This window comes from Ylistrum balloti, unplaced genomic scaffold (assembly GCF_031769215.1).
Source record: "Ylistrum balloti isolate Yb309-2 unplaced genomic scaffold, AGI_CSIRO_Ybal_v1 Utg370192, whole genome shotgun sequence".
NCBI lineage: Eukaryota > Metazoa > Mollusca > Bivalvia > Pectinida > Pectinidae > Ylistrum > Ylistrum balloti.
The window spans coordinates 174,823-201,994 of NW_026782171.1; the positions used below are offsets into that span (position 1 = coordinate 174,823).

General features: G+C 33.2%; 1 protein-coding gene across 1 annotated transcript in view; it reads right to left on the minus strand.

Annotated features, from left to right (window-relative positions):
- Positions 1–251: 251 nt before the first annotated feature.
- LOC132551311 (adipolin-like) overlaps positions 252–27,172 on the minus strand; it is a 51,657-nt gene continuing 24,736 nt past the window's right edge. The window contains exons 2-8 of the mRNA XM_060215436.1: positions 16,022–16,153; positions 14,153–14,273; positions 4,090–4,130; positions 2,750–2,917; positions 1,550–1,749; positions 1,284–1,362; positions 252–350 (exon numbers count right to left, since the gene is read on the minus strand). Coding sequence (XP_060071419.1) covers positions 252–350; positions 1,284–1,362; positions 1,550–1,749; positions 2,750–2,917; positions 4,090–4,130; positions 14,153–14,273; positions 16,022–16,153 — 840 coding nt within the window. The remainder of the gene's footprint in view (positions 351–1,283; positions 1,363–1,549; positions 1,750–2,749; positions 2,918–4,089; positions 4,131–14,152; positions 14,274–16,021; positions 16,154–27,172) is intronic.

Below are 27,172 nucleotides of genomic sequence, written 5' to 3' on the forward strand. Positions count from 1 at the left end.
TTCAATAAAACAACGTCATATTGAAGTCATGTAGTGTGATATATCACACCGTATCTTATATTATGATGACGTCATGATTCCTGAAACAGCATGCACTACATAAGATAATCTTATGATGTCATTTTATGATGTCATTTTGTGGTGACGTCACACTGGACCGCACATATATTGTCTTGGAGCTTAACATTATGATGTCACAACATCCTTTTCTTGTGGAATGTCATTAAGATGTCATCCACCTCCCGAATTAATCACGATCCTATCAGTAAACCTGTGAAATCTGACCCACTCTGTACCACGGCATTTAGATTGGAAGCGTTGTCAACGTACACAGAGGCGTATTGACCGACCTAAAACGAAATTATAAAAATACATAAATAAGAGATAAATTATATTGTTTACATCATCTAATCATTTAAGTATCTTTACCGATGAATTTTAAACGAAAATGTGAAATATATACTTAAAAACGAAAGTTATTATGCGTGCACGTAATAGAAAACAAAAAATTCACTTCTAAATTATAACTCATATTTCAGCTACACTGCCCCCATACAGAACATCCATAACTACATATGTTAATGATGTCACAAAGTTGTCAATAGAATGACAATAAAATCGATAGAAATTTGCAAATATTATATTGGAAAATGCCTTGCTTCATTTAGCGTTTTATGATCAAACGAAATTTACATTCGAGTCGATGTTATATTGAATTTGATCAATCTTTTTCACAAACATATACGTCACTTGACAGAAGGTGTGGGATAATAAACTCCTCATTACATGGACACAAACAGAATACCTTCTACTACTGCATATAGAGAAATATATCAGTATATAAACTTAAAATAGCTTTCATATATTTTATAAAACGAAAGATTTTTTTTTTGCTTTTGCGAGCCCTGGCGAGGAAAAATTTGAACTTTATGATGAGTTTTATAAAATCTCAAATTAAATTAAACAAATTTTAAAGATACTTTTCATTTTTTTTTTTTTTATTAAATCTCAGAAAAAAATATTTTGACAGATTTTGAATAATTTTCAATACAAGGCGTGACGTCATATGTTCGCACTATGACATCACAATTAATTTCTGACTTCCCTCGCTGATGAAAATTCCACTTGAGTATATAATATTGTGACATATAAGCAAACATATATTACATGGTCGTTTAGCTGGATAATAGGCCGATTATACGATTAATATATTTCTTATTTTTTTGTTCGGTGCATGATTTTAAAACACAATTAAAACTAATGAACCGAGAAGTCAGACTTACCTTTAGTTCCAAAAATCCTGTGAAACTCACGGTAAACACCTTACTGTTACTTTCTAGTCCAGTATAATGCTTCAAGGAGCTGAAAGACGAGAAATTGTAAAATCAAGAAACAAGCCGTTTAAATAGCGCTAACATGAAACGAGGGAATGTAGGAAATTACCATTCATAGAAAATCACACTGTCAAACAAATGTGTTAGAAGGATAAATTTCAATAAAATAAACTAATTAGTGCAAAAAAAAAAAAAAAAAAAAAAGAATAACTTACGCAAAATTTTGACATAAACTATCTATGCAGACTTGAGTGTTGATCGTATCTCGTTTTTTCAGACTACTTCTTCTACTTTTCTTTTTTGCCCGAATATGAAGATTGAGCGAAAACTGGTATATTCCGTCAGTAGGTGCTGAAAATCGACCACTCCTCGCGTTGAAGGTATCACCCCTGTGAAACGCCCCGCCGGCAAAAGGCTGAGAAAAAAAAAACATAGTATCAAATTATTTAAATTATATCGTCTTTTTTTTATTGGTATGAAATATATTTACAAAATTATTTTAATGTTGTTATGCAGTAAAAAAACTAATATTTACCTGATGACAGTTAAATCATAACGTAAACGAATTATTTTGCAATATGAAATTCTGTTCAGTTTATCATTTGAAAAAAAATCCGCGAATTATTATCATTATTATTATCATTTTGTGATTTCTGTAATTTAGAAATAAGAAAAAAATCTTACCAACACAGGGTTGGTTTGATTAATTTTGATTAATAAATATGACATATCGTGACGTCATGAATAGTGATATAATAACGCCATACACTTTATTCATACGTCATTGTGACGTCACAAAGACATTAACTGCAGCAATGGAATAGGGATATACAATGTAGATATGTTAATCAATTAAAAAAATGCCAGAATTTCGTTTCCATTTCTCGATATAAATAAGATTCGTCTCAGAGCTTTCACTTCAGGCAACCACAGGTACGTGAAAAAGGTAATGTCGATACATTGTGTGGTATCAAGTTCTACTCATGTAATGTAACTAGATTTTTTCCACGATAAGAAGTAATATTGATGTCTGGAATCAGTCGACTAATTAATTATGATAACATAAAAAAGTGATCAATATCATCGATACACAGTACATGAACTCCTGGTATGACAACACATAGCGGATCTATGATCTGCTGAAAATTGCGGCATCGTTTCCACAGTGACGTCAACAAACGAGTGAAGATATTGTCAAATAGGATTTTATATCAATCTCATTTAGTGCTGTCTTCACGAATATTAACAAAAGTATATAACCTATGTGATTAACAGAATCTTATATTAGTTTCCGAATCATATTTATCTCGTCACAATCTCATATGAAATGGAACCCGCGAGAAAGGCTCCATTTATGTTGTCCGTAATGTTTTTTTTTTATCTATAAGAGACATTGTTATTTGAAGTTTTTTTACCTGATGAAATGTTTTAAGTTCCAGAAAAGTTTTTCCTGACACCACAATGTTTCTTCGGAGCTGCATGTGGAAGCCAACAGATATTCGGGGAACATGTGACAAGATTTCCGCATCGTCCTGTGGAACCCGAATTCTACTTCCGTTCACCGCCTCCTGGCACGCGCTGCACTGAAATTTAGAGACATATAACGTAATGTTAATCAATTTCGTGTATGTGGATTTTTTTTTTTTTTTTTTTTTGGGGGGGGGGGGGGGGGGGGGGGAGTTTTATTTTTTTTTAACCAAACTGATGTAGATATATGATAAATCCGTGCGTACTCAGTGAGAACAGTTCATATAAAACAACGATGTCTTTTTCTTCGCAGGATTTTATATCTAATTATTTTGATAATGAGACCACTTAATACTTAATTATTAGATAGACAAAAACTGTAAATAATATGTTTTGGCTTTCATGAATACTTTATTTCGCAAACCTACCTCTTAAGACATATTCACTAATACATGATTCGCGAATGATGATTTATTAAAGACCAGGCCCCACTTGTATAAAACATCTCAACTTGAGATTTCCTCCAGTCGAGATTTTCCTCAGCTGAAATCTCCTCAAAAACGGCTTGTATAAAATTTTCTCAAGGAACAGGAGGAAGGCATCGGTGAGGATGTCCTGAACTTCCTTGAGAAATTTCCATACAAGATATTTTCAAGGAGATATTAGCTGAGGAAAATCTCGACTTGAGGAAATCTCAAGTTGAGATGTTTTATACAAGTGGGGCCTGGTATTCTCCATGACTCCGATATTGGTAACCGAAGCAACAAGGATTTTTTAAGGAATGATTGAATTCGGGATAGACTCTCCACGCGTTTTAGAGCGAAAATAAAACCAACGAGAAATATCATTAATTTACATTACTTGCATTTCTTTTCATTCTTAAAATCAAATGCTTTATCAGCTTACAATTTATAGTAGCTGTTTCGTCCTTCCAGACTTGTCAGACAAGTGATAATAAGGGCCTTAAATTCAAAATATTGGTGGCGATTGAGGGAGACCAAAATTCATCGGGAGAAATATAAAAAAATAGCAGGGGAGGTATTCTAGACCCATATAGGTATTATTTAATTTTGTAATGTTGTATACGATAAGATGTATATATATACATAATTTCGAAGACACCACCCACCCCCCATCCCCCCACCCCCACACCCCTATTCAGATCTGCCTAGCCGTGGATATAGACACCTCAGTCCTATGCAGGAAAAGTATTATCTCTATTTAAATGATATGTTAAACAACGGACTTAGACATCTCAATATGTGGATATAGTATAAATCAAAATTACCTTTTCACTGACCAACTCCTCTGCTCTTTTTTCAGCAGCTTCTGAAATTGGAAAATAGTAATAATGAAAAGAAAGAAAGCAAACCAAACCAAAAGACAATACATTATATATATTTATTGACGTAATAATTTGCTGACGTGGAAAAACTGCAAATCTTAGTTTAAACATTCGCTTAATATATTTCATCAATATTCCCAGATTTTACCAGAATTGAATTTGATTAAGCAATCTAATATGAAAGATTTGTTTCAGGATAAAATTAATGAAATAGGGTCAATATTCTTTGATTTACATAAGTACAAATCACATGTTTAAGTAAACAAAATACAAAATGAGTGTTCTTATAATATTGTTTTCAGTATTTTCAAATCAAAGTTCATAACAACCCTATCCCAAACGTTTAAAATGGACTTCTGTGCCGAAATCTACGATGGGAAATGAATGAGTTAAAACATATATTTTGTCATATTACAATGTCGAAAGGATTGTTCAGTAAGTTTAACTATCTTATAAGTGACCTCTCCTTACATACAGATATACCATTATGAAATAACATTAGTCACATGATTAAACATTAGATTTTGAAATATGAAGAGATAAGACAAAAGTGAGACTCTTAAATATTCGTCTCTACGCAAAAAAATGAATGTTTGCAATATTGCTCTTCACAATACCTACTGTAAGATATAATATAACAAATATATGTTCTTATGAGTACTTATGGCGATGATGGAATGCGAGTTTGTTTGACATTGCTCGGTATAAGTGTTTCAACAGTGCAGCATCTGTTTGCCCTCGTTATGGAAATAACAGAAAAATATGTAAAAGTGCGCATAAACACATGTTCACCGGTAACTTGGTAATTCCCTCCGCGGAACCTACAGGATGGGGATAAGGTGTGGTTAGTTAGCATACATTGTAAATTATAGTTTAAATATAGATCATATTAGCGCGTGCTCTAGCTTTATTTATAACACATCGTAAGAATATTTCTGTCAAAACACACATTAGAGAGCATTGCTTATTCAAAACATATGCTCATTAGTGATAAAACCCCACAAAAACAATATCGTTATAACTCAACTTAAGTTCACAGATCAATTAATTCAAATAGATTCGCTGATAAGCGAGAAATGTGTTAAAGTATTAGAAAACATGTTTTCATCCTTAACTATGATTTTCTACATATTTGTAAAGTACACAGGTTTTTAAGAGATATGCCGTCAGGTCTGTTCCTGTCGTTGAACTAAAAAAAATGTGTTCAACTGCAAAACCAATGTCGACGAACATGAATACATACATAGTCATAATGATTTAAACAGGCATTTTGCCTTGTGTTGCCTTTGATAAATTAGATGTGTTTAAAAGTATCATTGATAATAATATATCATTGCTTCTATATTTTGAATACGAAGTAACGAATCTGCTAATTGTCCTATTTATAAGACCTGTAACTTGTAATCGATAAAAATACATTTGAATAAAGTACTCAAAGGTTTTCAACATCACGTACTGACATGTGTAGTACGGATCTTGCTGTTACCAATTGAATCGTTTTGGCATTCATGAGAGTATCAAATGACATGAAAAAGTATGAATATGCCAATAATTTGTCTTGGCTGAGGGTCAAAATGGAATACGTTTTTGATGCTTGACACACCAAATAAACTCCGGTTTCAAAAAAGATAAAAAAAATAAATAAATAAAAAAGGAGGGGAGGGGAAGTTGTGGTACGAAATCTCAAAACGAAAATAATCTGAAGAAACACATTTGTTGGTATTTTATTTCACTATGGAATAAGATCGTCTGTACCATTCCTCATTTTGTGAAATCAAATCAAGTATATACAAAGGCATTAAATCACAACATGTTGTTATAGCTGGTAAGGCTGCTGCAGGTCTCATTTACACAAATCTTTTGAAGATTGTTTGGATTTTTTTAAACAGGCATTTAAAATCATAAAAGCAAAAGGTTTTACTGATGTGGATTTTTCAACACATTTCATAAAATTTACGCGTCAAAATTCGAAAAGAAAAAAGTAGGATTTTAAGTATGTAAATATATTTAATCAAATATAATCTGCTTAATATCTATTTGTGAAATTAATTATTCGTGAAAAAAGTCGTTTAAAGGTGGCATCGAAAATATGCTAATCCCAAAAGCACATGAGTGACAGTATTTTTTGTAACTGTTACAAATTCCACAGTTGTATGAAGATCACGTTTGTGAAATCCTAAAACAACAAAGAAAATACCAACAAGCTAACAACAGTTTGAGCGATGTGAGAGGATAATAGGACCAGGTGTTTTGGAAGGGAATGCGTCTTCAGCTTCATCGGAGAGACCCGCCACGTAAACCTTGGGAAGTCTAAATAAGCAATGTCACATTCCCCAAATGAGAACAAAGTGCATAACACCGGGACCACCATACGTCATGCAATGAATTTGCAATTATCTTTGTTGATCGTTTAATTTATTTGTTTATTTGTTTATTTATTTCTTTTATACCATTTTCTGTATCTATAGAGTATCAAGTACACGTAGAACATCTCCCCTTTATATTAATTAGTGATACCATAATACAGCGATATTTGTGCTGGCTGGTGTATTGATTTCTACCTTAAAAATGATAGACAATACAATTTCTTAATTACACTAACGTTGTGGTGGCTTGTGTTGGAAGAATCTAGATGGATTGATTTCATGAATTGCCTGATGTTACATAAAATCTATACAAGTACACCAAAGATGTTGTAGGTCTGTGCATTAGATTTAATCTACTCAAGTTCATTCCTCAATTTTCGAATAACACGTTTTTTTAATAACCGAAGGAGGTGGTACGTTTTAAAAGGATATGACTTGTTAAATATGTTTTTGCAGGCAATACGCAAGGTGCTCAATATGTTTGGATACGTAAGAAGGAAAACGGAACGGAACAGATTATAATCTATGTGACATTTTAAACAAATATAAATGCCTGGATGTACTGTGAATATAGAATCAGTGATCAAGAAATGTTTAACTCTTGACCTTCAAGGAAAAAATGTGATGGATATGCTATAACTTCAATCAATATATCACCATGATAACATGCGATATCTGTGGGGCAAAAACGTGATATCTAAATGTGTGCAACAACGAGAGTAACGTATGGAGCACGACAGTAGCTCGATCTCTTATATATAAATACAAGGCCCCGTTTGTAGTGGCAATAAGCAGATATTACTCAAATGACCGATGTTTTACGAGGAATCATTTCATAACTTGAAACAAACGTAAAAAAATGAATCTGACAAGGATCGACGATTGGACTCTTCTCCTTCCTTCCGGTTCGGAACTGTGGACCTCGGTTTTTTTGTTATTACTCGGAATAGGATTAGTGACAACCAACGGGGTTCTTTTGTGGCTGATAAAGCGAATGAAAGGAACGAAACCATTCAACAGCAAAATGGCGGCTAGTCAAGCTTCTAGCGATCTGTTACTTGGTTTGTTTATAACGCCAATGGAAGTTGTGCATCATGTGTTGCCACAGGCAAGTGTTAATGAGTATGTATGTCTACTACATCAAGTGTCCATTTTCTTCTTCCCTCTAGTGTCAACGTTACATTTAGTATTTGTCGCCCTGGAACGTTTTCTGAAAGTCGTACATTCATTAGAAGCTAGTAAATTTGCTTTGAAACCGAAAGTAAAATTAATCATATGTTTTTGCTGGATATTACCATTGGTCTTGGCGATTTGTCCATTCCTAGGATGGAATCGGTTGGATGAAAGTTTTAAATATAGATCCACAATTTCGTCTAGACAGAAATATAAGTACGTTTCACAAACCTCTTGTAGCAGACTGGAACAACTGCAGTGTTCTTACATAAGTTTACTTATGACAATGGTGCTCGGCATGTATGTGGGAATGGTGGTAATGTATTTTCAGGTTGTCATTGTCGCCAAGCGTAAAGCCGAACAAGCCTCCACGGTTAATGTTTGTGATATGAGACAGGAGGTTAAAATATTATATATCTTATTGTGGTCAACAAGTTTCTTCGTTGTTTCATGGTGTCCGTTTTTCTCTGTGGTCGCTGTGGAATGTCTGTACGCGCCTACTCCGGATTTGATGTGGGTCATAACCTTTGTATTGGCTTACTGTAATAGTGTCATTAGCCCAATGGTGTACGGATACGGAAATCGGAATATTCGAGAATTTGTGTCCAACAAGATTCGTGGAAAAAAGAACCGTATAACGCCATTGCCCCCACAACAGTCTGTTGCAATGTCTATGGGAACAGAAAAAACAAAGGTGCATGTTACTACCTGCTTTGTTATATATGAGTAAATATATAAGATGTTATTGGTGTGTATAAGCGATATTAAAAAAAGTCATAAAGCGAAATAAGTGGGGTTTTTTGGGGTTATATTTGACTGTACTTTATATTTTTTTTGCGTTTCGTCTTCTTTTTCGTTTATTTCGAAATATCGTTTCATTCTTTATGTGCCTGTTAAAAACATCTATTTACTCCTTGTAATTTATATGGTTCATATTTGCTCTAGTTTTATTAAATTTGAGTTTATATTTTGATGATGTTGACATGTTTGTATTTTCTTGTTGATTTTTACTTTGGTTTGACGAAATATTTTCCTGTCTGTTTTTTGTGTTAATTTTCTTAATTTGTTTTCAACATTTTCTGTTTTTATATTGGTATTGTTCACTAGCATGACTCATTTAAAATAGAATCCTGTCTAATACAAATTTCTACTTCAGTTAGTAGAGTGCACAGTTCTTGCCTATTTAAAGAGAATTTCCTAACATTTCTCGTGATGTATGAAAGTCTTGTGTTTGTTTGCATTGGTTTATAGATTTTAATAGAGTTTTTAATACACGACATTTCATGCATTTTTATTCTTAATACATCATTGTTAGTTTCACTTAAATCCATGTTAACTGTGAACAAATCTATGAAAATTGATCTTCTAAGCAATACATGAATTCATTCGAAAAATGGATCTAATGAGAATATTTCCATATTCTCTAAAAGTTGTTTTTAGCTTTTTTTCCATTTTCGGTAATAAAGAAATGATAAATAAGAAATGACAATATATATATATATATTTATGAAATTTACACCCATTTCAATATTTCATCTTGAAAAACATACAATCTTCCTACACAGGTTTTATCTCGAAAAGCATAAATTCTCCCTAAAATGTTATTATCTCGAAAAGGATACATTCTTCCTAAACATTTATCTCGAAAAGCATAAATTCTCCCTAAAATGTTATTATCTCGAAAAGGATACATTCTTCCTAAAATGTTAATTATCTCGAAAAGCATAAATTCTTCCTAAAATGTTAATTATCTCGAAAAGCATAAATTCTCACTAAAATGTTATTATCTCGAAAAGGATACATTCTTCCTAAAATGTTAATTATCTCGAAAAGCATACATTCTTCCTAAACATTTATCTCGAAAATCATACATTTTCCCTAAAATGCTATTACCTCAAAAAGCATAAATTCTTCCTAAACAATTTTTATCTCGAAAAGCATACATTCTCTCTAAACAGTTCTTATCTCGAAAAACATACATCCTCCCTACACAATTTTGGCCATACAGAAAACACCACATTTGTAATATGTATCAAACATCAAACGTCATATAATATCTAATATGAAATATTTATTATTAAACCCAATGCAGACTGTCGGAACGGATTTAGCAGATTAATCCATCGATTGAGGACACGTGCCAGCGCTGTTTTCACTTCGTACGGTACATTTCATTTACCACTGTGTTCTGCCAGCAATCATGCATGGACATACTCAACACTATGGTGGCAGTATAGTCTATGACATATTAGCGAGGCGGCATGACACGTGACTGTTCCATTTGGCATTGCTCATTTTCCTGCACGTGTCTGATATGGCGTGAGCATGGAAGTATACCAGAACCTCAATATAAGCCACTCATCGTCGTCAATCAACGCATATCAGGATCAGCATGTGGCATGTGTGATTTGACAGTAAAAGATAAAAAAGTGAGACATATTTCTCTCCTTTACTGTGTCGGTATTGTTTATTTGTATGAAGAAGACACCGCAATATTGATTCCAGATGTTTACGGAGTTTTGGAATTACACACTTGAATTTTTATTTATATTGAAGATTTTAATAATAAAGTATAAATGTGTTACAGTAATATTTGTTATTTCTCTATTTTTGGTTGTCATTTTTAACAAATTTGGTTTACATTTGGTCATGTCTTCGCAAAACATAGGTTACAAAGCGAGAGAGGTTAAAAAAATAAAGATATGAAACTGGCCTCCACAAAAAAAAAAAAAAAAAAAAAAACGACCAGGTGATCTCGTAGTGTTAGCGTTTCTTCGCCTGAAGTTGTAGTAATAATGCTTTTCTAATTTACTAGTTACCATTAAAACGGATTTACGTCAACAAAACCAAATGAGGGCAATATTATGGGATATGCGCATTCCTTCATCTATAATGGTCTTTTTCGAAATCGCTTTGGTCCCCCATTATCACTGAGGAGTCCTAAACACAACAGCTGTATGATTCAGTTTAATTCATAATTAGACAAAACTGCAACAAATTTTTACTTTGAGCATAAATGTGGCCCCATGCATATGCATGATTAGGAAGTGTAACACTGTTTCATAAATATTCTTCGTATCGAAGAAAGTTCATTATATGGAGCATAGAACAACCCCAAGGAGAATTTAACATTAATTAATTACTAATTAAACATATTGATTTATTAATTAGTAATTAAACATATTGATTTACCTGTTACTAATTAAATCAATAGTTTACGAAACTAATTAAACGTGAGTACTTTCACATCCTCTTTTGAATCAATGCTAAAAAAATGCTTTAACTGAAGTGAATACATAGGCCAGCGGTAAACATCTACATGACGTAGAAACTGACGCAGTTTGCTGACCACCCACAATACTAGACATTAATCTTATTATTTGTAGGTTTATCAATCCTGGTTTTTCTCGACTCCGGTGCCAGTACTTGTGGGTTGTTGAAATAACACTCAACCACGGAGTCCTGCGGAGTAAACCTGCTACTATCTTTTTATTAGCTATGTTGATTGTTTGTTTACGGATAATAAATAATATTATACATTTGATAAGAAAGCACCAGCACCATCGAGCATTGTATGTAACACTCATATTTCAATAACAGTGCTATAGGTGTAGGCGGTAAGTCGTTTTAACGCTATAGAATGTAAGAATGATCTCCAACTGGTTGCGTTAAAAGAACTCCGGTTCTACTGAGGATATTTAATCGGATTTCCCCCCTAGATTAACCATCGTTTTGCACAAATATATTTTTTTTATTAAAAAAATGTAATAGCTTTTAAACCAGTGTTACCGTCACAAAGATAAATAACATATCAGTAGAAAATGATTTAGAATTGTTCGTCTTCGAAAACATCAAATTTGAATTTAATGTATACTACATATTTACTTAGTTTTTATAGTAAAACGATTTTGCTTTCTTTGCGTATGTGAAACAGCCATTCGAACTTTAAATAAGTATACTTTAAACGCAAATATTTAAGCGATCCTATTATTTTAGCGGTTTAGTTTAAACTTTATCTTGTTATCGTATATTGTAGTGATACATATATTGTACAAAAAAATAACAGATTTAGAATCAAATCCTTGTATAAAACCATCTCCTATTCTTTAGGCTATGGAGCAATATTTCATGTATTAGTTATTTTCGCTGAAATTATTCCGCTAAAATATAATTGCGCTAAATTTCTTATCTGGATATCGTTTATATAAAACAATTACCACTGATGTATGAATTCATTGTTGCGAAAAGATGCTGAACAGATATCATTGGCTTAAATTTGAGTGCGTTAGATAAAGTACATTTGAAGTATACTAAATGGTCTTTTCCTGTAAAATTAATAATTTTTTGGGGTATGAATTTTCGTTGAATTCGCGGGTACCATTATGAGTATAAGTATATTCATGTATTGTGTCTATTATCATATATACTGAACCCGCGGTTTTATATTGGATTTCAGGCCTATACAATGGGCAGGTTTATATATATATATATACCAAACGTAGAACATTTCCCTCGATTTCTGTTTATAGGACACTCAGGAACAACTAACACTACAGATAATAAGACGTAAATTCAAAGTCCATGATGAAATGACTTCACAACTACTGGTCTTTTACTATATTTAGTTCTTGAGAAAAAATGTTGTTTCAGAAGGCGTGCTTGTACCTCTCTAATCAACATTGAACAATTTTTTTATTTTGAACGCACATTCTTAAGTATATATAAAGCCTGTTGAAATGTGCTATTTCTGTCAAGAATGATTCGTTTTTCACCCAATCATTTCTTAAATAAATTTCAGAATATTTTTTTGTAAAATAGTATATCTGATTTCTTTGAAGCCTTAAGATTAAACGAAATCACACGGGTTTTGACTTTCCGGCATTGATTTGTCATAGTTTTCGGTCATGATAGCTTAGCCTTGAAAATAGATAATAATATTGACTCTACTGAAAAGACTTTCATGATTAAATAGATAATAAAAAAGGGAGATAATCAATATATTTGACATTGACATTGCTGTCTGACAATAACTACATGCGATCACTTCCGGGATCACTTTTATACAACACAATGTCTGGGACATTGAAAACATATCAACACATAATCAAATACACGATTTAAAAGTGTGGATAATATTTTGTATCTCTTGTAAAAAGAAGACAAAGAATGAAGGAACAGAGAGTATCTCCTTCAGTGTATTGAGGGTTTCAGGGAGTATGCGAATCGTAGTAAACACATTGAACAAAAGAGGTTACAGAGTAAAAACCACTTTTCCCATAGCAGGGAGGTCGGCCCATATCGTGAGGCTTATTCTACTAAGTGTATAGGAGATAGATTTCTATTGTCTTTGGCAAAATGTTTGCAATATTCGTATTTATTTGGTTTATCGGAAGCAATGGTGCCTTCGCGGTGTTCTGAAAGGTCAGCGTTAGTACTTCTAGCTCCTGTAACAGGGATTCACAAATCATAGCAGTATGTTTAAGGAGCATGGTCAGCTTATCCTAATTATTAAAAAAAATGTTTTTAACAAAATATAAAACAATACGATTATTCATGTCTTTTTCCACAAAGAATTATTTGATATCGTTATTTATTGATGTTATTTGATGATTTGGATTTTTTTCCCACATATTTTTTTTATGAACAGTTTGTATTTATTATTTGTTAACCTGAAGAGGTTATGCGAAAAAGTGCTTCATTCTCTGTAAGATATAAAGCCTAGTCAGCTTATTGATATTTTCCAACAAAATTTCAAATGATTCCTCTCCTCTATAAAAATGAAATCAAACGAAAGTAAAATATTTTTAATGAGACAAACTTGCTTTCAAATATGTGTAAACGTATCATTTATTAATTTTCGACTAAAATCTTTCAATCAAAACTATTTAAAAATCAGAGGTCAAGCTCAAAATGCATATTACACTTTTTATTCAAGTACACAATATGAGTGAGGTTGTGTGGTAAGTCCACTTGTCTGTGCCAAAACAATGTTTGCTTTTCTCACAGTATGTAACGATGAGAGTAATAAGTGATTTCCATTTTGCTTTTACTCATAACAAATTAGTAAGGACAGACTCGAGATCTAAGGGATGCTTACTACCATATTGACCCATTAACTACTGAATAGATCACAGCTTCTACCAAAGCTGCTTCCTAAAGAACGCCCATTAACAGTATGGAGGCTGTGAAGTTTGGAGACATTTCGCAATAGCTTTCAGCGTGGCGTTACATTGAAAAACGTTTAGTTATAGTTGCTATTGTTGTTTAACGTCCTCTTAACCACCAGGGTCATTTGCGGTTGTGATAGGGTTGGGTGTTGGGTGTTGGCGGGTGGTGGGGATTTGTTCGTTTCGTTACAAATTTGCATATTTTTGAAACATATACCTGAGATACAAGTTACTAGTGAAAAGCATTATGTACCAACAAGAGTAGAAAGCTCACAAATGATCAATAATATTTCAAATTACCTTTAACCATCGCCCGAAATTCTCTCATCATTTCATCTTGAGTTATTGTAGCCCCGGGGGGTCCCGGGATTCCCCGAGGACCTTGGGGGCCAGGTGGTCCCATAGGTCCTGGCGGACAGCGCTGTAAATGACACAGAATAAAACACGTGTATAGACTATAACAGTATGGCTGTTTTATAAGAGCTGTCAGTACAATTGTTCATTTGTAATTTACATTAAGTCTTATGGCTTATTTCCATTCAGAACGACATATAGTTGATAATTGTAACAACATGTATGGGGTTATTTGGAACATTTTCTTCGTGTTGGTAATGCCAATAGAATAAAAGCTCTTACGTCACAACCAGAAGAATGTAAAGTTTCGATGACTATAATCTGTTTACCATCTCGTCACACTATTTTTGACCTTAGTGTACATAGGATTATAGTAAAACCGAAACAGTTAGTCGATTCCTTACCATCTCGTCACACTTTTTCGACCCTAGTGTACATAGAATTATAGTACAGCCGAAATAGTTGTTCGATTCTTTACCATCTCGTACATTACGTACGTCAGTGTAAGTACTCTCCAGACTGGTCATTTGTCTGATGCAGGTGACCGCGTAGTCATCGAAATGTCACACTCTACTGGTTTTGTCATAAGATCTTGTGCATCGTATGTACATTGATGTTCTAAATTCTCACGTACAGGACAAACAATTTAACAGAAGATGGACAATTTTGTATAAATAATGTGCAGAAGTGTACAGCGACTTTCCAAGATACATACTAATACGCATTGTGTAAGTTAGAACAGGAAAACAGACGCAGTGACCAAATTTTCTGGGCATATTGAGTGAAGGTCCAATAGATAATATGCTACATGGAGTTGACAAATCAGAACAAAATGGAACTCGTCTTGTACAATAATGACATTTATTACCCCTCGGATTTTTACCATACCGACCCTATACATACAATCGGAAGTGTTATATAAGTCTGATCGATGTCACCTCCATTGTGATTGATGACGTACACGAGTACAAACAGGTGGTGTCTAATTTGCATAAAAGTCATGAACACGTGTTTCTGACTCAGTTTTGTTATTTGATTTTTTAAAAATTATGTAAAATTAATATATATTGGAATTCTTATTCTTGTTTTGAAATTCAATCAACTAATATCAAACACATAATGTTATTCACTTCAATCTCAGTATACGTTGTGGTTTAAATTTTTATCGACCACATCGTCCATATTTGCATTATTTTCTGCATATGTCCTATGTCTGTCTATGTCTTTTGTCGTTTGTGTCTTTTTCTGTCAATCATGTATCATTTCTGTCATTTAAGCCTTTCTGCATGTCTTTCTGTCACCCAAACGTAAGTCATATTGTTGATTCGCCCACGTGCTCTGTGGCTTTAATCTTAACGTCTATATGTTTGTCTGTCCATTTTCAGTCAATCGTCCTTTTTTTCGTCCGCGTGTTCTATATGTCTGTCTATTCTGTGTCTTTCTCATCTCAAGGTGTTCTTATCACTCTCACTTTCTTGTATTCTGTATGTTTCCATAATATTTTTTCAAACTTGTTTATCGAAAACCGACTATGAAAGATTTAATCGTCTAAATACGAAGAATTGATAGAGCAACATTTTTTGTTTACTTTGTTTTATTTTTTTGTTTGTTTGCTTGTTTGATTTTTGTAATGTTGTTGTCTTCTAGGGTTTATTTTGTTTTTGATTTTTGTAATGTTGTTGTCTTGTAGGGTTTATTTTGTTTTTGTATATTTGTATGTTTGTTTGTTTTTTGTAGTCTGATTGTTTGACTATCAAAAAGCGAACGTTTTAATATATTACCATCTTTATGAGATAGTATTTGATATTTACTTACCAATCTGTTGTTCCGTTTATGTTTCCGCTTCCGTCCGGATTGTTTACCGTCCGGAATACGTTTAGAATGTTCTATAAATGATAGCCAACTGCCCTGTGGGTCAACTGCCTTCCTTCTTGCATCCTCTAATTCCTGAAACAACACAATAAGGATAAAAATGTATCCATGTCAATCAGTATGGACATTTACAGAAAACATATTTGAAAGTGATGTAATTTCTAGAAGAACCTACACAGAAATAGCAGCGTAACTCGTTAAATTCTGAAAATGCAGAATGCGAGCAAAATGTCATCCTAACAACATAGGAAACATATGTATTTTATTTTTGTTTTCCTGTGTTTTACAATTCTTTTCCGTTTTCTTTTATGTATATATTTTTCTCATTGAAACCTTATTCCGAATCTAATTTTTCCGTTATCAATATTCCGTATCGATCTACCGCTTCGTGGCGATACATCTTCGTGAACATGAAGTCTTGTTTTCGAATTCGAAATTGAATATATGAAACAATAATATGAAGAGGGAGACTATTGAAAAAGTAAAAGAAGAATAGGTTTTCCGGAAAAGTAAGCATCTCCTTTTTCATAGACGACATATACCTGTAAATTGCGGAAAATCCTAAATAATGATTTTTTGTGTATAATTTTCGAGGTCTTGGTGGAAAATCAAACAGGTTTTGTTCAATATCAATTATTCTTACGCTATTAATTTTGAAATGTCAATATCTTTTATCACCAAGAACATGATATGGGATACAAAACTGCAGAAGCCAAAAATGAATTATTCGTCTTTGGTGACGCACTCGCCTTTCACAAAGGCGTCTGGGATTTGACTAACACAGTAAGACCCCTCGCATGCTTATATCCGCGCAAACAAAACCAATTAGTTGGAAAAAACTTGTTTTGAAATTAATGTAAAATAAGAATTTTAAATTTTAACAGTATCTAAGATGTATTGCCATGTAGATATAAAAAAAATATTCATCAAAATTTACATTTTTAAAAAAAATCATTTTAGTCTGTCAAAAGTTACAACAGTCATATGTACATTCCTCCAATCCAGCCAACAGTCGAGTTTAACCTGCATATTTTTACAATACACATGGACACATGTCTTCGATCCGCTAAATTAACATACGAAAGGCAGAGCGAATCGTTCTCCGGCTTTCCTGTAGTCATTAATCATAGAGTACAGCTGATCACTATCACGGTTTAAGTACAAATGCAGACTTAACTGTTCTCAATCCATTCAAAATAGACAACGAAATTAACAGTATAACTGCGTATTTGTATAGAAGCTGGAATTTCGTAGTTTTCCAAAATGTTGTCATTTCAATGTGATTCGTAAATTAATAATTCTTATGCTATCGGAAATGTGGTACAGTTTGACACAGGGTCTGCTTAATAACTTTTTCATATGTTATAAAATCTTATGTCTGAATTTGCAGATATTACTCATGGCGTTTAAGCTTGAGCACAAGTACGCAGTCATGTCACCATTTTCATCCTGTGTGAATACATGTATTTTTCTTTTTTATTTTATATTTACAAAAGTTAATAGAAACATTTATCTAACAATCTGTTCTCTTGAAATATTTTTGTTGTCGTGGGCGTTGTCAATGACACTCAAATGAATCCACCTGCATATGTGCTGCTTCCGGTACAATATGACTGTTTAAATGAACTCTTTACTGTTGAAGAGGTTTGTATCATGCAATATGTTATAATGGGATTTTTTTTATTCGCAAGTATCAAAGGTAAATATAAAGATTATTATTTATGTTCTGTATCAACGTCTAAGTATCATACTTTACATAGTCTACTTTTCGTGTAAATTACATATTTTACTGTGCGCAGAAACATACGGTCTTATGCTATCCCATATCATCTGAAGGTTTCTGTTTAAGAAGTATGTAGATACCGAAAGTATCATAAATTTCAAAGACAGATATAGTCCTTAAGTCAGACGAGTGTAATAATACCATACCTATGTGCAAAACAAGACAACGCCAACATGTGGAAATCATCATAACATTAACTCAAGTTCAATAAACTTAGGACAATAACACTAGGTGTTCCGGAAGAGTAAGCGTCTTCTGCTTCATCGACGACATCCGCCATGTTAGTCTTGGGTAATCCTAGTAAGTAATGTCACGTTCTCAAATGGAAATAATGTATACAACAACGGAACCAATAGGCAAACTAATCATCATTAAGCACGTTCGCTTTCATATTTCACAAAGAAATTGAATATTTCTCAATGAAATCGCTATGACGACCGTAAAACTTCCCCATCATTTTTCAATGTCGTTCCAATTCTATTTTCTGGTATATCAATGGTTAACAGTTTATTGATGCGTGAAAACATTATTTCATGGATATAGAATATCTAACGATATCAAGGCAAAAACTAATCACCGCGAAAATTAATGATTTCGCAGTAAATCCCCACATGTAAAATGCGTTCGTATTATGAACATATTCACAGAAGTGGGACTGACTGGTGTCACAATCAAAACGTTTATATCTATTCCAATAAATGTTTATAATGCAACAGCATAAGGTTGTACGCAATACTAGAACACAGGAAGAATCCTGGAAGAATGAAACATGATGCAGTTTGATCTTATGGAATATCTGTTTCTGCGTAATTTGTTTTCTTTATCTATTTTGTAATTTGTACAATAGTTTTTGATTGCACGGGTTAATTATACTGGCGGACATTTGTCACCAAGGTTTGCCATACTGCAGCATACCAGATCTTTGGTAGAACTGTCTATAAACTGCAGATGTACTTGGCGTTCACTAAAATCACATTATATTGATCATATATCGACTTATTGAATTTTCAAATTCATACCAAAAAAAAGTTTCTAGGTGTTGCGGAATAGGTTTTTAAGGAGCAAGTTACCATTTTGGGTACTTTTATTTAATTGCTGTATTCCTAGTTAGTTTAATTAAATACTATGCTTTGAAAATCTACCTCTTCTTGTCATGAAGAAAGAAAACTCTATTTTTGACGTTCAACTGGGCTGTACCGAGAGCTGATCTTTAAAAATCTTAACCCGAAGATTGAGATTTCCTTGACAATTTGATAAGCGAGCTTTTTATGCATGTCAATGAAGTTATTAAAGACGGAATGTTTTATACACCGCACAATCAGAATAGATAACAAATTGAGCCGCAAAATAGATGTTTCCATAATAACGTTTTGGGATCTTTCTGTAGAATGCTGCACATGTACATAGGTGGATCAAAACAAACAAATGTAATCTTCAGCACGAACTGAGAGGCACATCCTATTACTAACATCCCATAGGATGATTAGAATAAATATCGACGAAAAAAAAATGAATCAATGAATATTTTTTTTCTTAAACACTTAAAAGTTTAAGTAAAAATTAATGCACATAATTTATAGGTGTTAATAGCTGGGCTGATTAGATTGTGAGTATCAACGATACACAGGGATCGTCCAGGCTTAAAAACTCTAGTTTTGTGAGAAATTATATTAACAAAATAAAAAAAAACAAAAACCTCAGTTAAAGAAACAGTATAATTGTAAAATTCAATGGATATTTTTTTTTATAGTTTTCATAACTCCTACCTATGGTGATTTAGATTGAATTAAAGAAAAACTGAACAGAAGTTAAACCTTTAATTTTTTATAAAAACCTTTTAAAAGTGTTAAACTCTTGAAAAAAACATCAATTTTCTACTAAATAGACAACGTATCGGGCTTTGCGTGCGTAACCTCGCGGGTTAATGTATATTTAATGTGCGGCCCATTAGTGATGCCGCGCTAGTTAATTATTGGTAGGGAGATGTACACACACCTTTTGTATTGAAGTTGGTATGAAGCCAACCATGGTCCCCCAACGCGCTGGATTACTATGAAGTAGCCCTCCCTCCTTGAAATGTAAGATCGGAATCAGGTTTTGATGAAATTAGGTTAAAATTGTAATCATTGCAGAATTTCAAATCCTATAAATGGGGAACGTGTGGGCATCTGTGATACATCTATATTCATATACCAGTACGTTTATTTCTTAATTTACTTAATTTTTCTGTTGATACTGACAACAACACGACCAAGCAATGTACGGATCTTTTTTTTTCGCATTCTGACGACTCTAAAATTACTTTTTAGAATTCATCCATTCATCCAAAAACAGCAAGAAACGGGGTAGTGATGAACAGTTTTGTGCATTTCTACGGTTTGGAAACGTGACGTCACTATTTCGTCCTTGACGCTGTTTGGGGTACCAGTGTTATTCACAAATTTTTTGGAAAATTTTTTTTCTCAGCTTGTAAATTAGTTGTTTAGTTACAGAATTTCCGTCTCCGTGACACTTCCTATCGCCAGACGTTGAGGGGTCGACCTATATCCCCATTATGAGTTGAAACATTTTTCATTGAGAGTATGGATAGTTAGTCTTGCGAAATATATCAATTTTGAGGGATTCTCTTAAGCAATCTGCGCGAAACAAGTGAAAAGATTCATGCGGTATTGTCTTGATTACTGCGTTCTTCTAGAACATTATCGTAAAAAACGTAAAGTGAAGATTGTATGACGTCATTAAAGGTTTAGTACACGTTAACAATTTTCAGATTATATTGTGACGTATCGGCACGTGATATAAAAAGTTAACAAGACGGCGTCACTTTAGAACTTGATTTTTGATAAAATATTAATTTTGTGTTGGTCAATGCATTAGGCACACAAACAATAGCGTGTATCAAGGACAGAATACAGAGGAACTGTAACATAATCAAGGTGGACAATTTATCGTTACGATTCCGTTTTTATTGATCAAAGAGATCACAGGTTGTCATAACAAATTCTGAATTAAACACGGAACTTTGTTTTCGATATTACCATTACAAAATGTTTTTATCAATCAATCAATCAATCAATCAATCAATCAATCAATCAATCAATCAATCAATCAATCGAAAGCGATGTAAAATATAAGTAACTATTTCAGAAAAAGTAACTGTTGAAATTGGCAGTCCTGAATCCGGAAAATAGTAAAAGTATGTTTAGTATCAACGATATTAAGATTATTAAGTAAAACGTTTGGATCGCTTTAACTTGCTACAATGTGTATCAGTTGACTGTCCTTAAACACGGTTTAATGAAACTATAGAACAACTAGTTATATAATACTGATTTTATTGTTAACGATCGTAGCCACTAAACTATAACTCATCTGGATATAGCTTGATTAAGTTAGGTGATCTGACCACACGTGGACATTGTACAAGGTTTATTCGTCGAAATATGGGGAAATTCACATTCTAATCCATGATGTCTGGAGTTATCTCCCTTCAACACACGGAAAGTGAACGTTTCAGTTATATTGAATATGATGTGTTGAGCTTGATCGAAATCAATATTACTCAATTATACTTAAAATGTATGTTTTATAATTTCTTTTATTGTGTTGAAAGATGCTTGTATGCAAATATACTGGTACCCCCAGTTCTAATAAAAGTTATTCTTCAAATACAAACACGCAGCTAACAATGATAAGTATATTTTCTAAGTCTTAAATAAACACGAGGGGTTAAACTTTCCAGGCACAGTAATACATTGTATATAAATACTTAGTACCGCTTAGCTCGTAAAAATGATGACAATAAATAAATGACAGGGAAACTTATAGTGTTAAAATGCCTACGTTGATATTATAAACCAATGTCTTGATTTGTCTGTTGATAATTTAAAATTATGCCATGATTATGTCAGAGAAAGTACGTATAATGCCCTTAGGCTTGTAATCTTAGCATGTCAAGGCTTTATCATTAACATTTTTAATGATACAGACTCGAGTTCAAACGAGATGCTAATTTCACAAATCTGTTTTATTATAGGTGATGTATGAAAGAACAGTCCAGTTTCCCAGAAAAAAAAAATGCCACCTTTAGACAGTAAAACAAAACACGTTCGTGTGATAACATTTACATCATGCCTTTACGTTGCGAAATAACGATAAGTTTCGTTATGTCGAGATGAAAAAAATAATTATCGATGCGAAAAGACGACAATTATTGTTATGTCGATGTGAAATGACAATATATATGATTAAGGAGTTGAAAAGACGGCAATTATCGTCCTGTCGGGACGACAAAAAGGAAACAACGAAATGACAGAAATCAGCCACTTTGTACATCAAACTCTGTTTCGTCCTTCTAGGACTCGTCAATGATGCTAAGGTCCTAAATTTAGCATTTCTTCACACACCTTTTCTCACGAAGTTCAGTATTTGATAACTGTTACTATATAACAATGACATTAATTTTTCTTACGCAACTATGATTTTGATTTAGTTTTTCATTCACATGTCAATCAACGGCTACATTCATATATATTATACATTTTTCATATAGAAGTGAGTGCCAATGCGAGAGAGATTTAAACGACAGTAAAAGATTGTTAATCATAACGATATATAATACCTAATCTATCAGGGTTACTTATGCATTTTATTTCTAATTAATTAAACATTGAGTATTTTCTTCTTCTTTTTTACGTCATGCCATGATTTCCAAAATTCGTGTCTAATATATAGTATCCAACATGAGGCTTTATTTTATGTGAGATTTCATGAAACATGTTTAAAAGTTTTGCTTTATGCAAGTTTTGGCGGACAAAATTATAACTTTCGGAGAAACATTACAAAAACAAAATGAAATGAAAACAAATTTTGGATGCTTTGTATCAAATAATTTAGAAAAGTTAAATTCTATTAGTTTTGAAGAAAAATCTACGGAGATAAGATCAGACCATTTTGTTGTGTCATTGTCCATGTTATGACATCACAATTTATTTCTGACTGACACAGCCAATGAAAAACGTTCTAGGGTATATTGCCCTAGTGACCAAAGATATAATATTAGCGAATTCACCTGATAATAGGAGGATTAAATGGTTAAAAAATGTGTCAGATATATACATATGTAGGGGGGAAATCATTATCCCAGGGGTTGCAAGCGCGGGAATGTCCTTGTAACATGTACTTGAAATAACCTTGAACATCATACGGAGTCCGTCACATATGTCCTTCAAAACATTTGAAAGAGCGGTCCACGATCTCAGCCTCTCGAAATCCGAATATAAAAATCCGAAACCGCATTAGTGGCCATCGATCAAACAACTTTCACATGGGCTACAAAGAGAGCCATGTGCTCTAGTTACAGATATCACAAACAGATCGATTACTGTTCATCGATCACGCCTCCGCCTTCATTCACATATGTTATGCATAATGTATTTGAATTTAGGTCATCATGTCTCAGAAAGCCAAACAATTAATCTAAATGAAATATTATTAATAACTATGACACACAATTCACATTGTCAGTCGTGTTGTGAAAAAATCATATTGATAATGTATGCACTGATTGAAAATTCTATTTTAGTGGAGTATGAAATTAAATGATAGCTGCCGAAGTTACACTTGAACAAGTTTAATTTTCGTAACTGAATCTAAATACAAAAAGAGTGTAATTCAGAAGAAAAAAAAATGAATTTATGTGCGTATATGGATTTTTAGTACAGCACACGTATGACTTATCGTAACTAGATTGGTTGAAAGTTCATTTGGTTCCATTGTGACGTCATAACTTTATGACGTCATAGAAAATGTAACGTCACCAAATAAGGAAATGAAGAGTGAGACTATCGTCTGTCGAAATTTTGTATCAATCCAATAGAATGTTGTATTCGTGGAGGTTTTCTAAGTAGTGTGATAGACAATCCCTCGTATTGCCTCTTATATCCCAGAGATTTATGAAACTCGTCAAAAGTTCGTTTTATCCTTCTCGTATGAATGGGGACTGTTGTAAAAGTTTTCTTTGTTATAATTAGATCAACAGTGTGATGCAGTGAAGATGGGTTTCCTCATATTTCAAATTGATTAATGGCATATCAAATACACTCAACGAATGGGCGGTAAATCTGATAAAGTCAGAGATTTAAACATTTTGTGCTGTTCCATTATTTTCTTACAGACATAGGAACACATTAACAGAAATCCCCGAAGACAACAGGATGAACAGGCGTTTGCGAAGGACAGAAATGCCTTAAAAAATGACATTGTGAAGTTAGGTTCACGAACGAATTGGAATGCTGACATAAATTTTGTAGAATATCTGGCGCGTGGGGGAATCGATATTTACCCGAGGGTCAAGACAAACTCCTTGATGTTAGTATCAAATAACATGTAGACTGTTTGAAGGTCTCATTCAATCTTTATCACATAATCTTAAGCACGGTCGAATGCGAGAAATTGGACTCAAAAACAATCAACAACGGTTCGATATACACGTCCGTCTATACTAAAGGTAGACTCACCCGGAAAATGAACTTTAAGAGCTTTCATTCGGATGAGTACAGCTAACTCGTGTTAGAATTTAACTATTATGTTGCCTTGTTCTTAAGAGGTAATTCTGTACTCTGAGCTGGAGCTTTGATTTATCGGGATTTTATTTTCATTTAAAGCAAAAAAAAAAAAAAAAAAAAAACCGTTACAAATCTAGGTGGATATGGTTTAATTTGAGCAAAAAACTGGTGAACTATTATATGCGATTTTCTGCGGAATTTTAATAAAATACAAGTAAGCGAGTCCAAGTGTAACATGACTTTGCACCTATTTATGACTTAATTGATTTTGACAAAAGTCCATACATAGGTTCTGCTAAATAGACTGAGTGTTGTGTTTTCTAAAATATTCAATAATTTCAATTTATTGATTTCAACAACCCAGAACGATTGGAACAATGACGTGTATGGTTGGTTATTACTTTACATGTATATTGTCCAGTCCGAGGACACAACTATGTCAGAACAGACCCGGTCTGTTTCTGTGATCCCCGAGAAATACGGCCTACCATGGGTTCGACGCTCCCTTCCCGAGGTGGTTTGTTTTTCTCGAGAAGTTGAGAACCGGACCGAGTCCGTGCTGACGGGCTGTGTACTTGGACAAGACAATTGGAGTTTTAATTTCTTTGGATAACATGCGGCGGGCCTCTTGTATGCTGTTTAGTGAGGCCACTACCAGTTTCTACAGGGAGATCCCAGACCAAAACGACACAGGCTGTTTACAGGACGGCGAAAAAACAAACAAACAAAATACTAATAGTTGTATATAATTAGGTGGGACAAATGAAACAGTATCGGCTATATCCATGTTCACGTGGAGTTATAAATAGAAAAATCAAAGGAAAAAGAATCAAAAGGGACTGATCACATGAAACCTAATGAACGAAATATATATACATAAGGAAAATATATGACAACATATTATTTTTCATCCAGCTCTCAAAATCAGTAAGTGGTTCAGTAGTAAGTGCCTTCGACCCACCCCCCTCTCCGAGAAGGCCGGCGCTAGATCCCTTATTATATATTGACGTTAAATCCCGACCATGCACTCGGGATTTTCTCCTAGTGCCCAAGAACCCCTGTTTATTTTCTAGTTTTTTAAAAAAAGATTTGTAATTTATGTAATAACTGTGTTTATTTATTTTTTTTTTGTTTATTTTTTTCTTGTTGAACAGTTTGAAACATCACACCTGTTATGACAATCTGTCGTTAAGAATGCCTCAAATTAACTTTTTTCACCTGCAGTCGACTCTCTGTGTTTACCGTATCTCTAGCTATGCACGTATTAAATGTGAGAAGGTCTCCGGGTCGCGTGCTAATGTGCAAGTAGTATACATTTAGCTGTCAATGTATTTATACACGAAAGAATATATGAAGATAACTACCTGAAATTTGACCTCGACAATTGACCTTTCCATATATATAAACATATAACTCAGTGACCTGACTGACGACCTTTCCGGATAAAAACACGTGTTTTGCTATCGTTGATGCCAGGGTGTCACATTCATAAGTGTCAATTTGACATTTTATTCGAAATATAAAACACTTTATAAAATAAAGGAAGCACTTGAAATCAAACTTTGACCTGTGGTAGTGTCTTCTGGCATGACAACCTTACCTTGCTAGGTGCATCACTAGAAATGCTGTGTTGAAGAGCGCCTTGTCACATTCCTGTCTCCGTATGGGGCTGGGGATCGTACTTGTTTTATCTTTGTTATCGGCAAAAATATTTTACGTATGGTTAAGTTTTTAACAACATTATTTGAACACATTGTCTGTTTCCAAATTAATGTTGTTTAATTTATGGCATATAAACAATTTATGCGTAGATCTAGCTGTTTTTCCTTTGTTTAAGTAAAAGACATAAAATCGCCTTTCAAAATTTGAAAATATTGAAAATTCCAATTTTTGATCTCATATGAGTCCGTAGAAAAAATGTAATTATACTATACACAATATGTAAACAGCAGCTGTGAGTTGTTGTTTTGTATTAGAGTTAAGGATATATGTCATCTTAAAATTTTGATATTAGTACATGTATACTTTAAAGTCATTGGTACATACACCCTTAACTATTGTTAGAATTTTATGTTTGATGCTAGAAGCAATATTTACGTCGTTTTTGTTTTAAAACTATACATGAAAAATCATACGAGAGTTATCTCCCTTAGTGTTTGGAAATAAATGACGTACGTATTTTACGTTGTTTATGTTTTGATTAAGCCTATATATAGCATCATACATTTTACAGTTGCATGTATATGAATTAGGGCTATATTTACTTCACACATTACCCGTATACGTCATTCTTCAAAGTGAGACAAATGTTTAATTAACGTTAATGAGTCGCCCTTTTTTACGAAACGGTGGCGTGAAATCGACGAACCTGACAAATCAGTATTAAACCTGCTATGTCATCGCCACAGAGATTGTATTAAACGTGCAAAATGTCATTTAAGTCTTCATTGATAAATTCTCAATGCTACATTTAAAGTTAAATTGTGTACAAGGTCATTAGGTACGTGAAATCGATCGTTTTTAAACAGTACAAAATTGAATTAAGTGTGTGAAAGCACCTGATAAAACATGCTATTCAAAGGATAGAATTAACGATAATTCAAGGCTAGATGCAATTCTTTTTTAACACTATGGAAATCAATTTGAGAATACTGAGCATATCTATAGATCACGATAAGTCATATCTTTAATGGAATAACTTCTCAACCTTATGTAAATGCACTCAGTTTTCGCAGCGTCAACTCT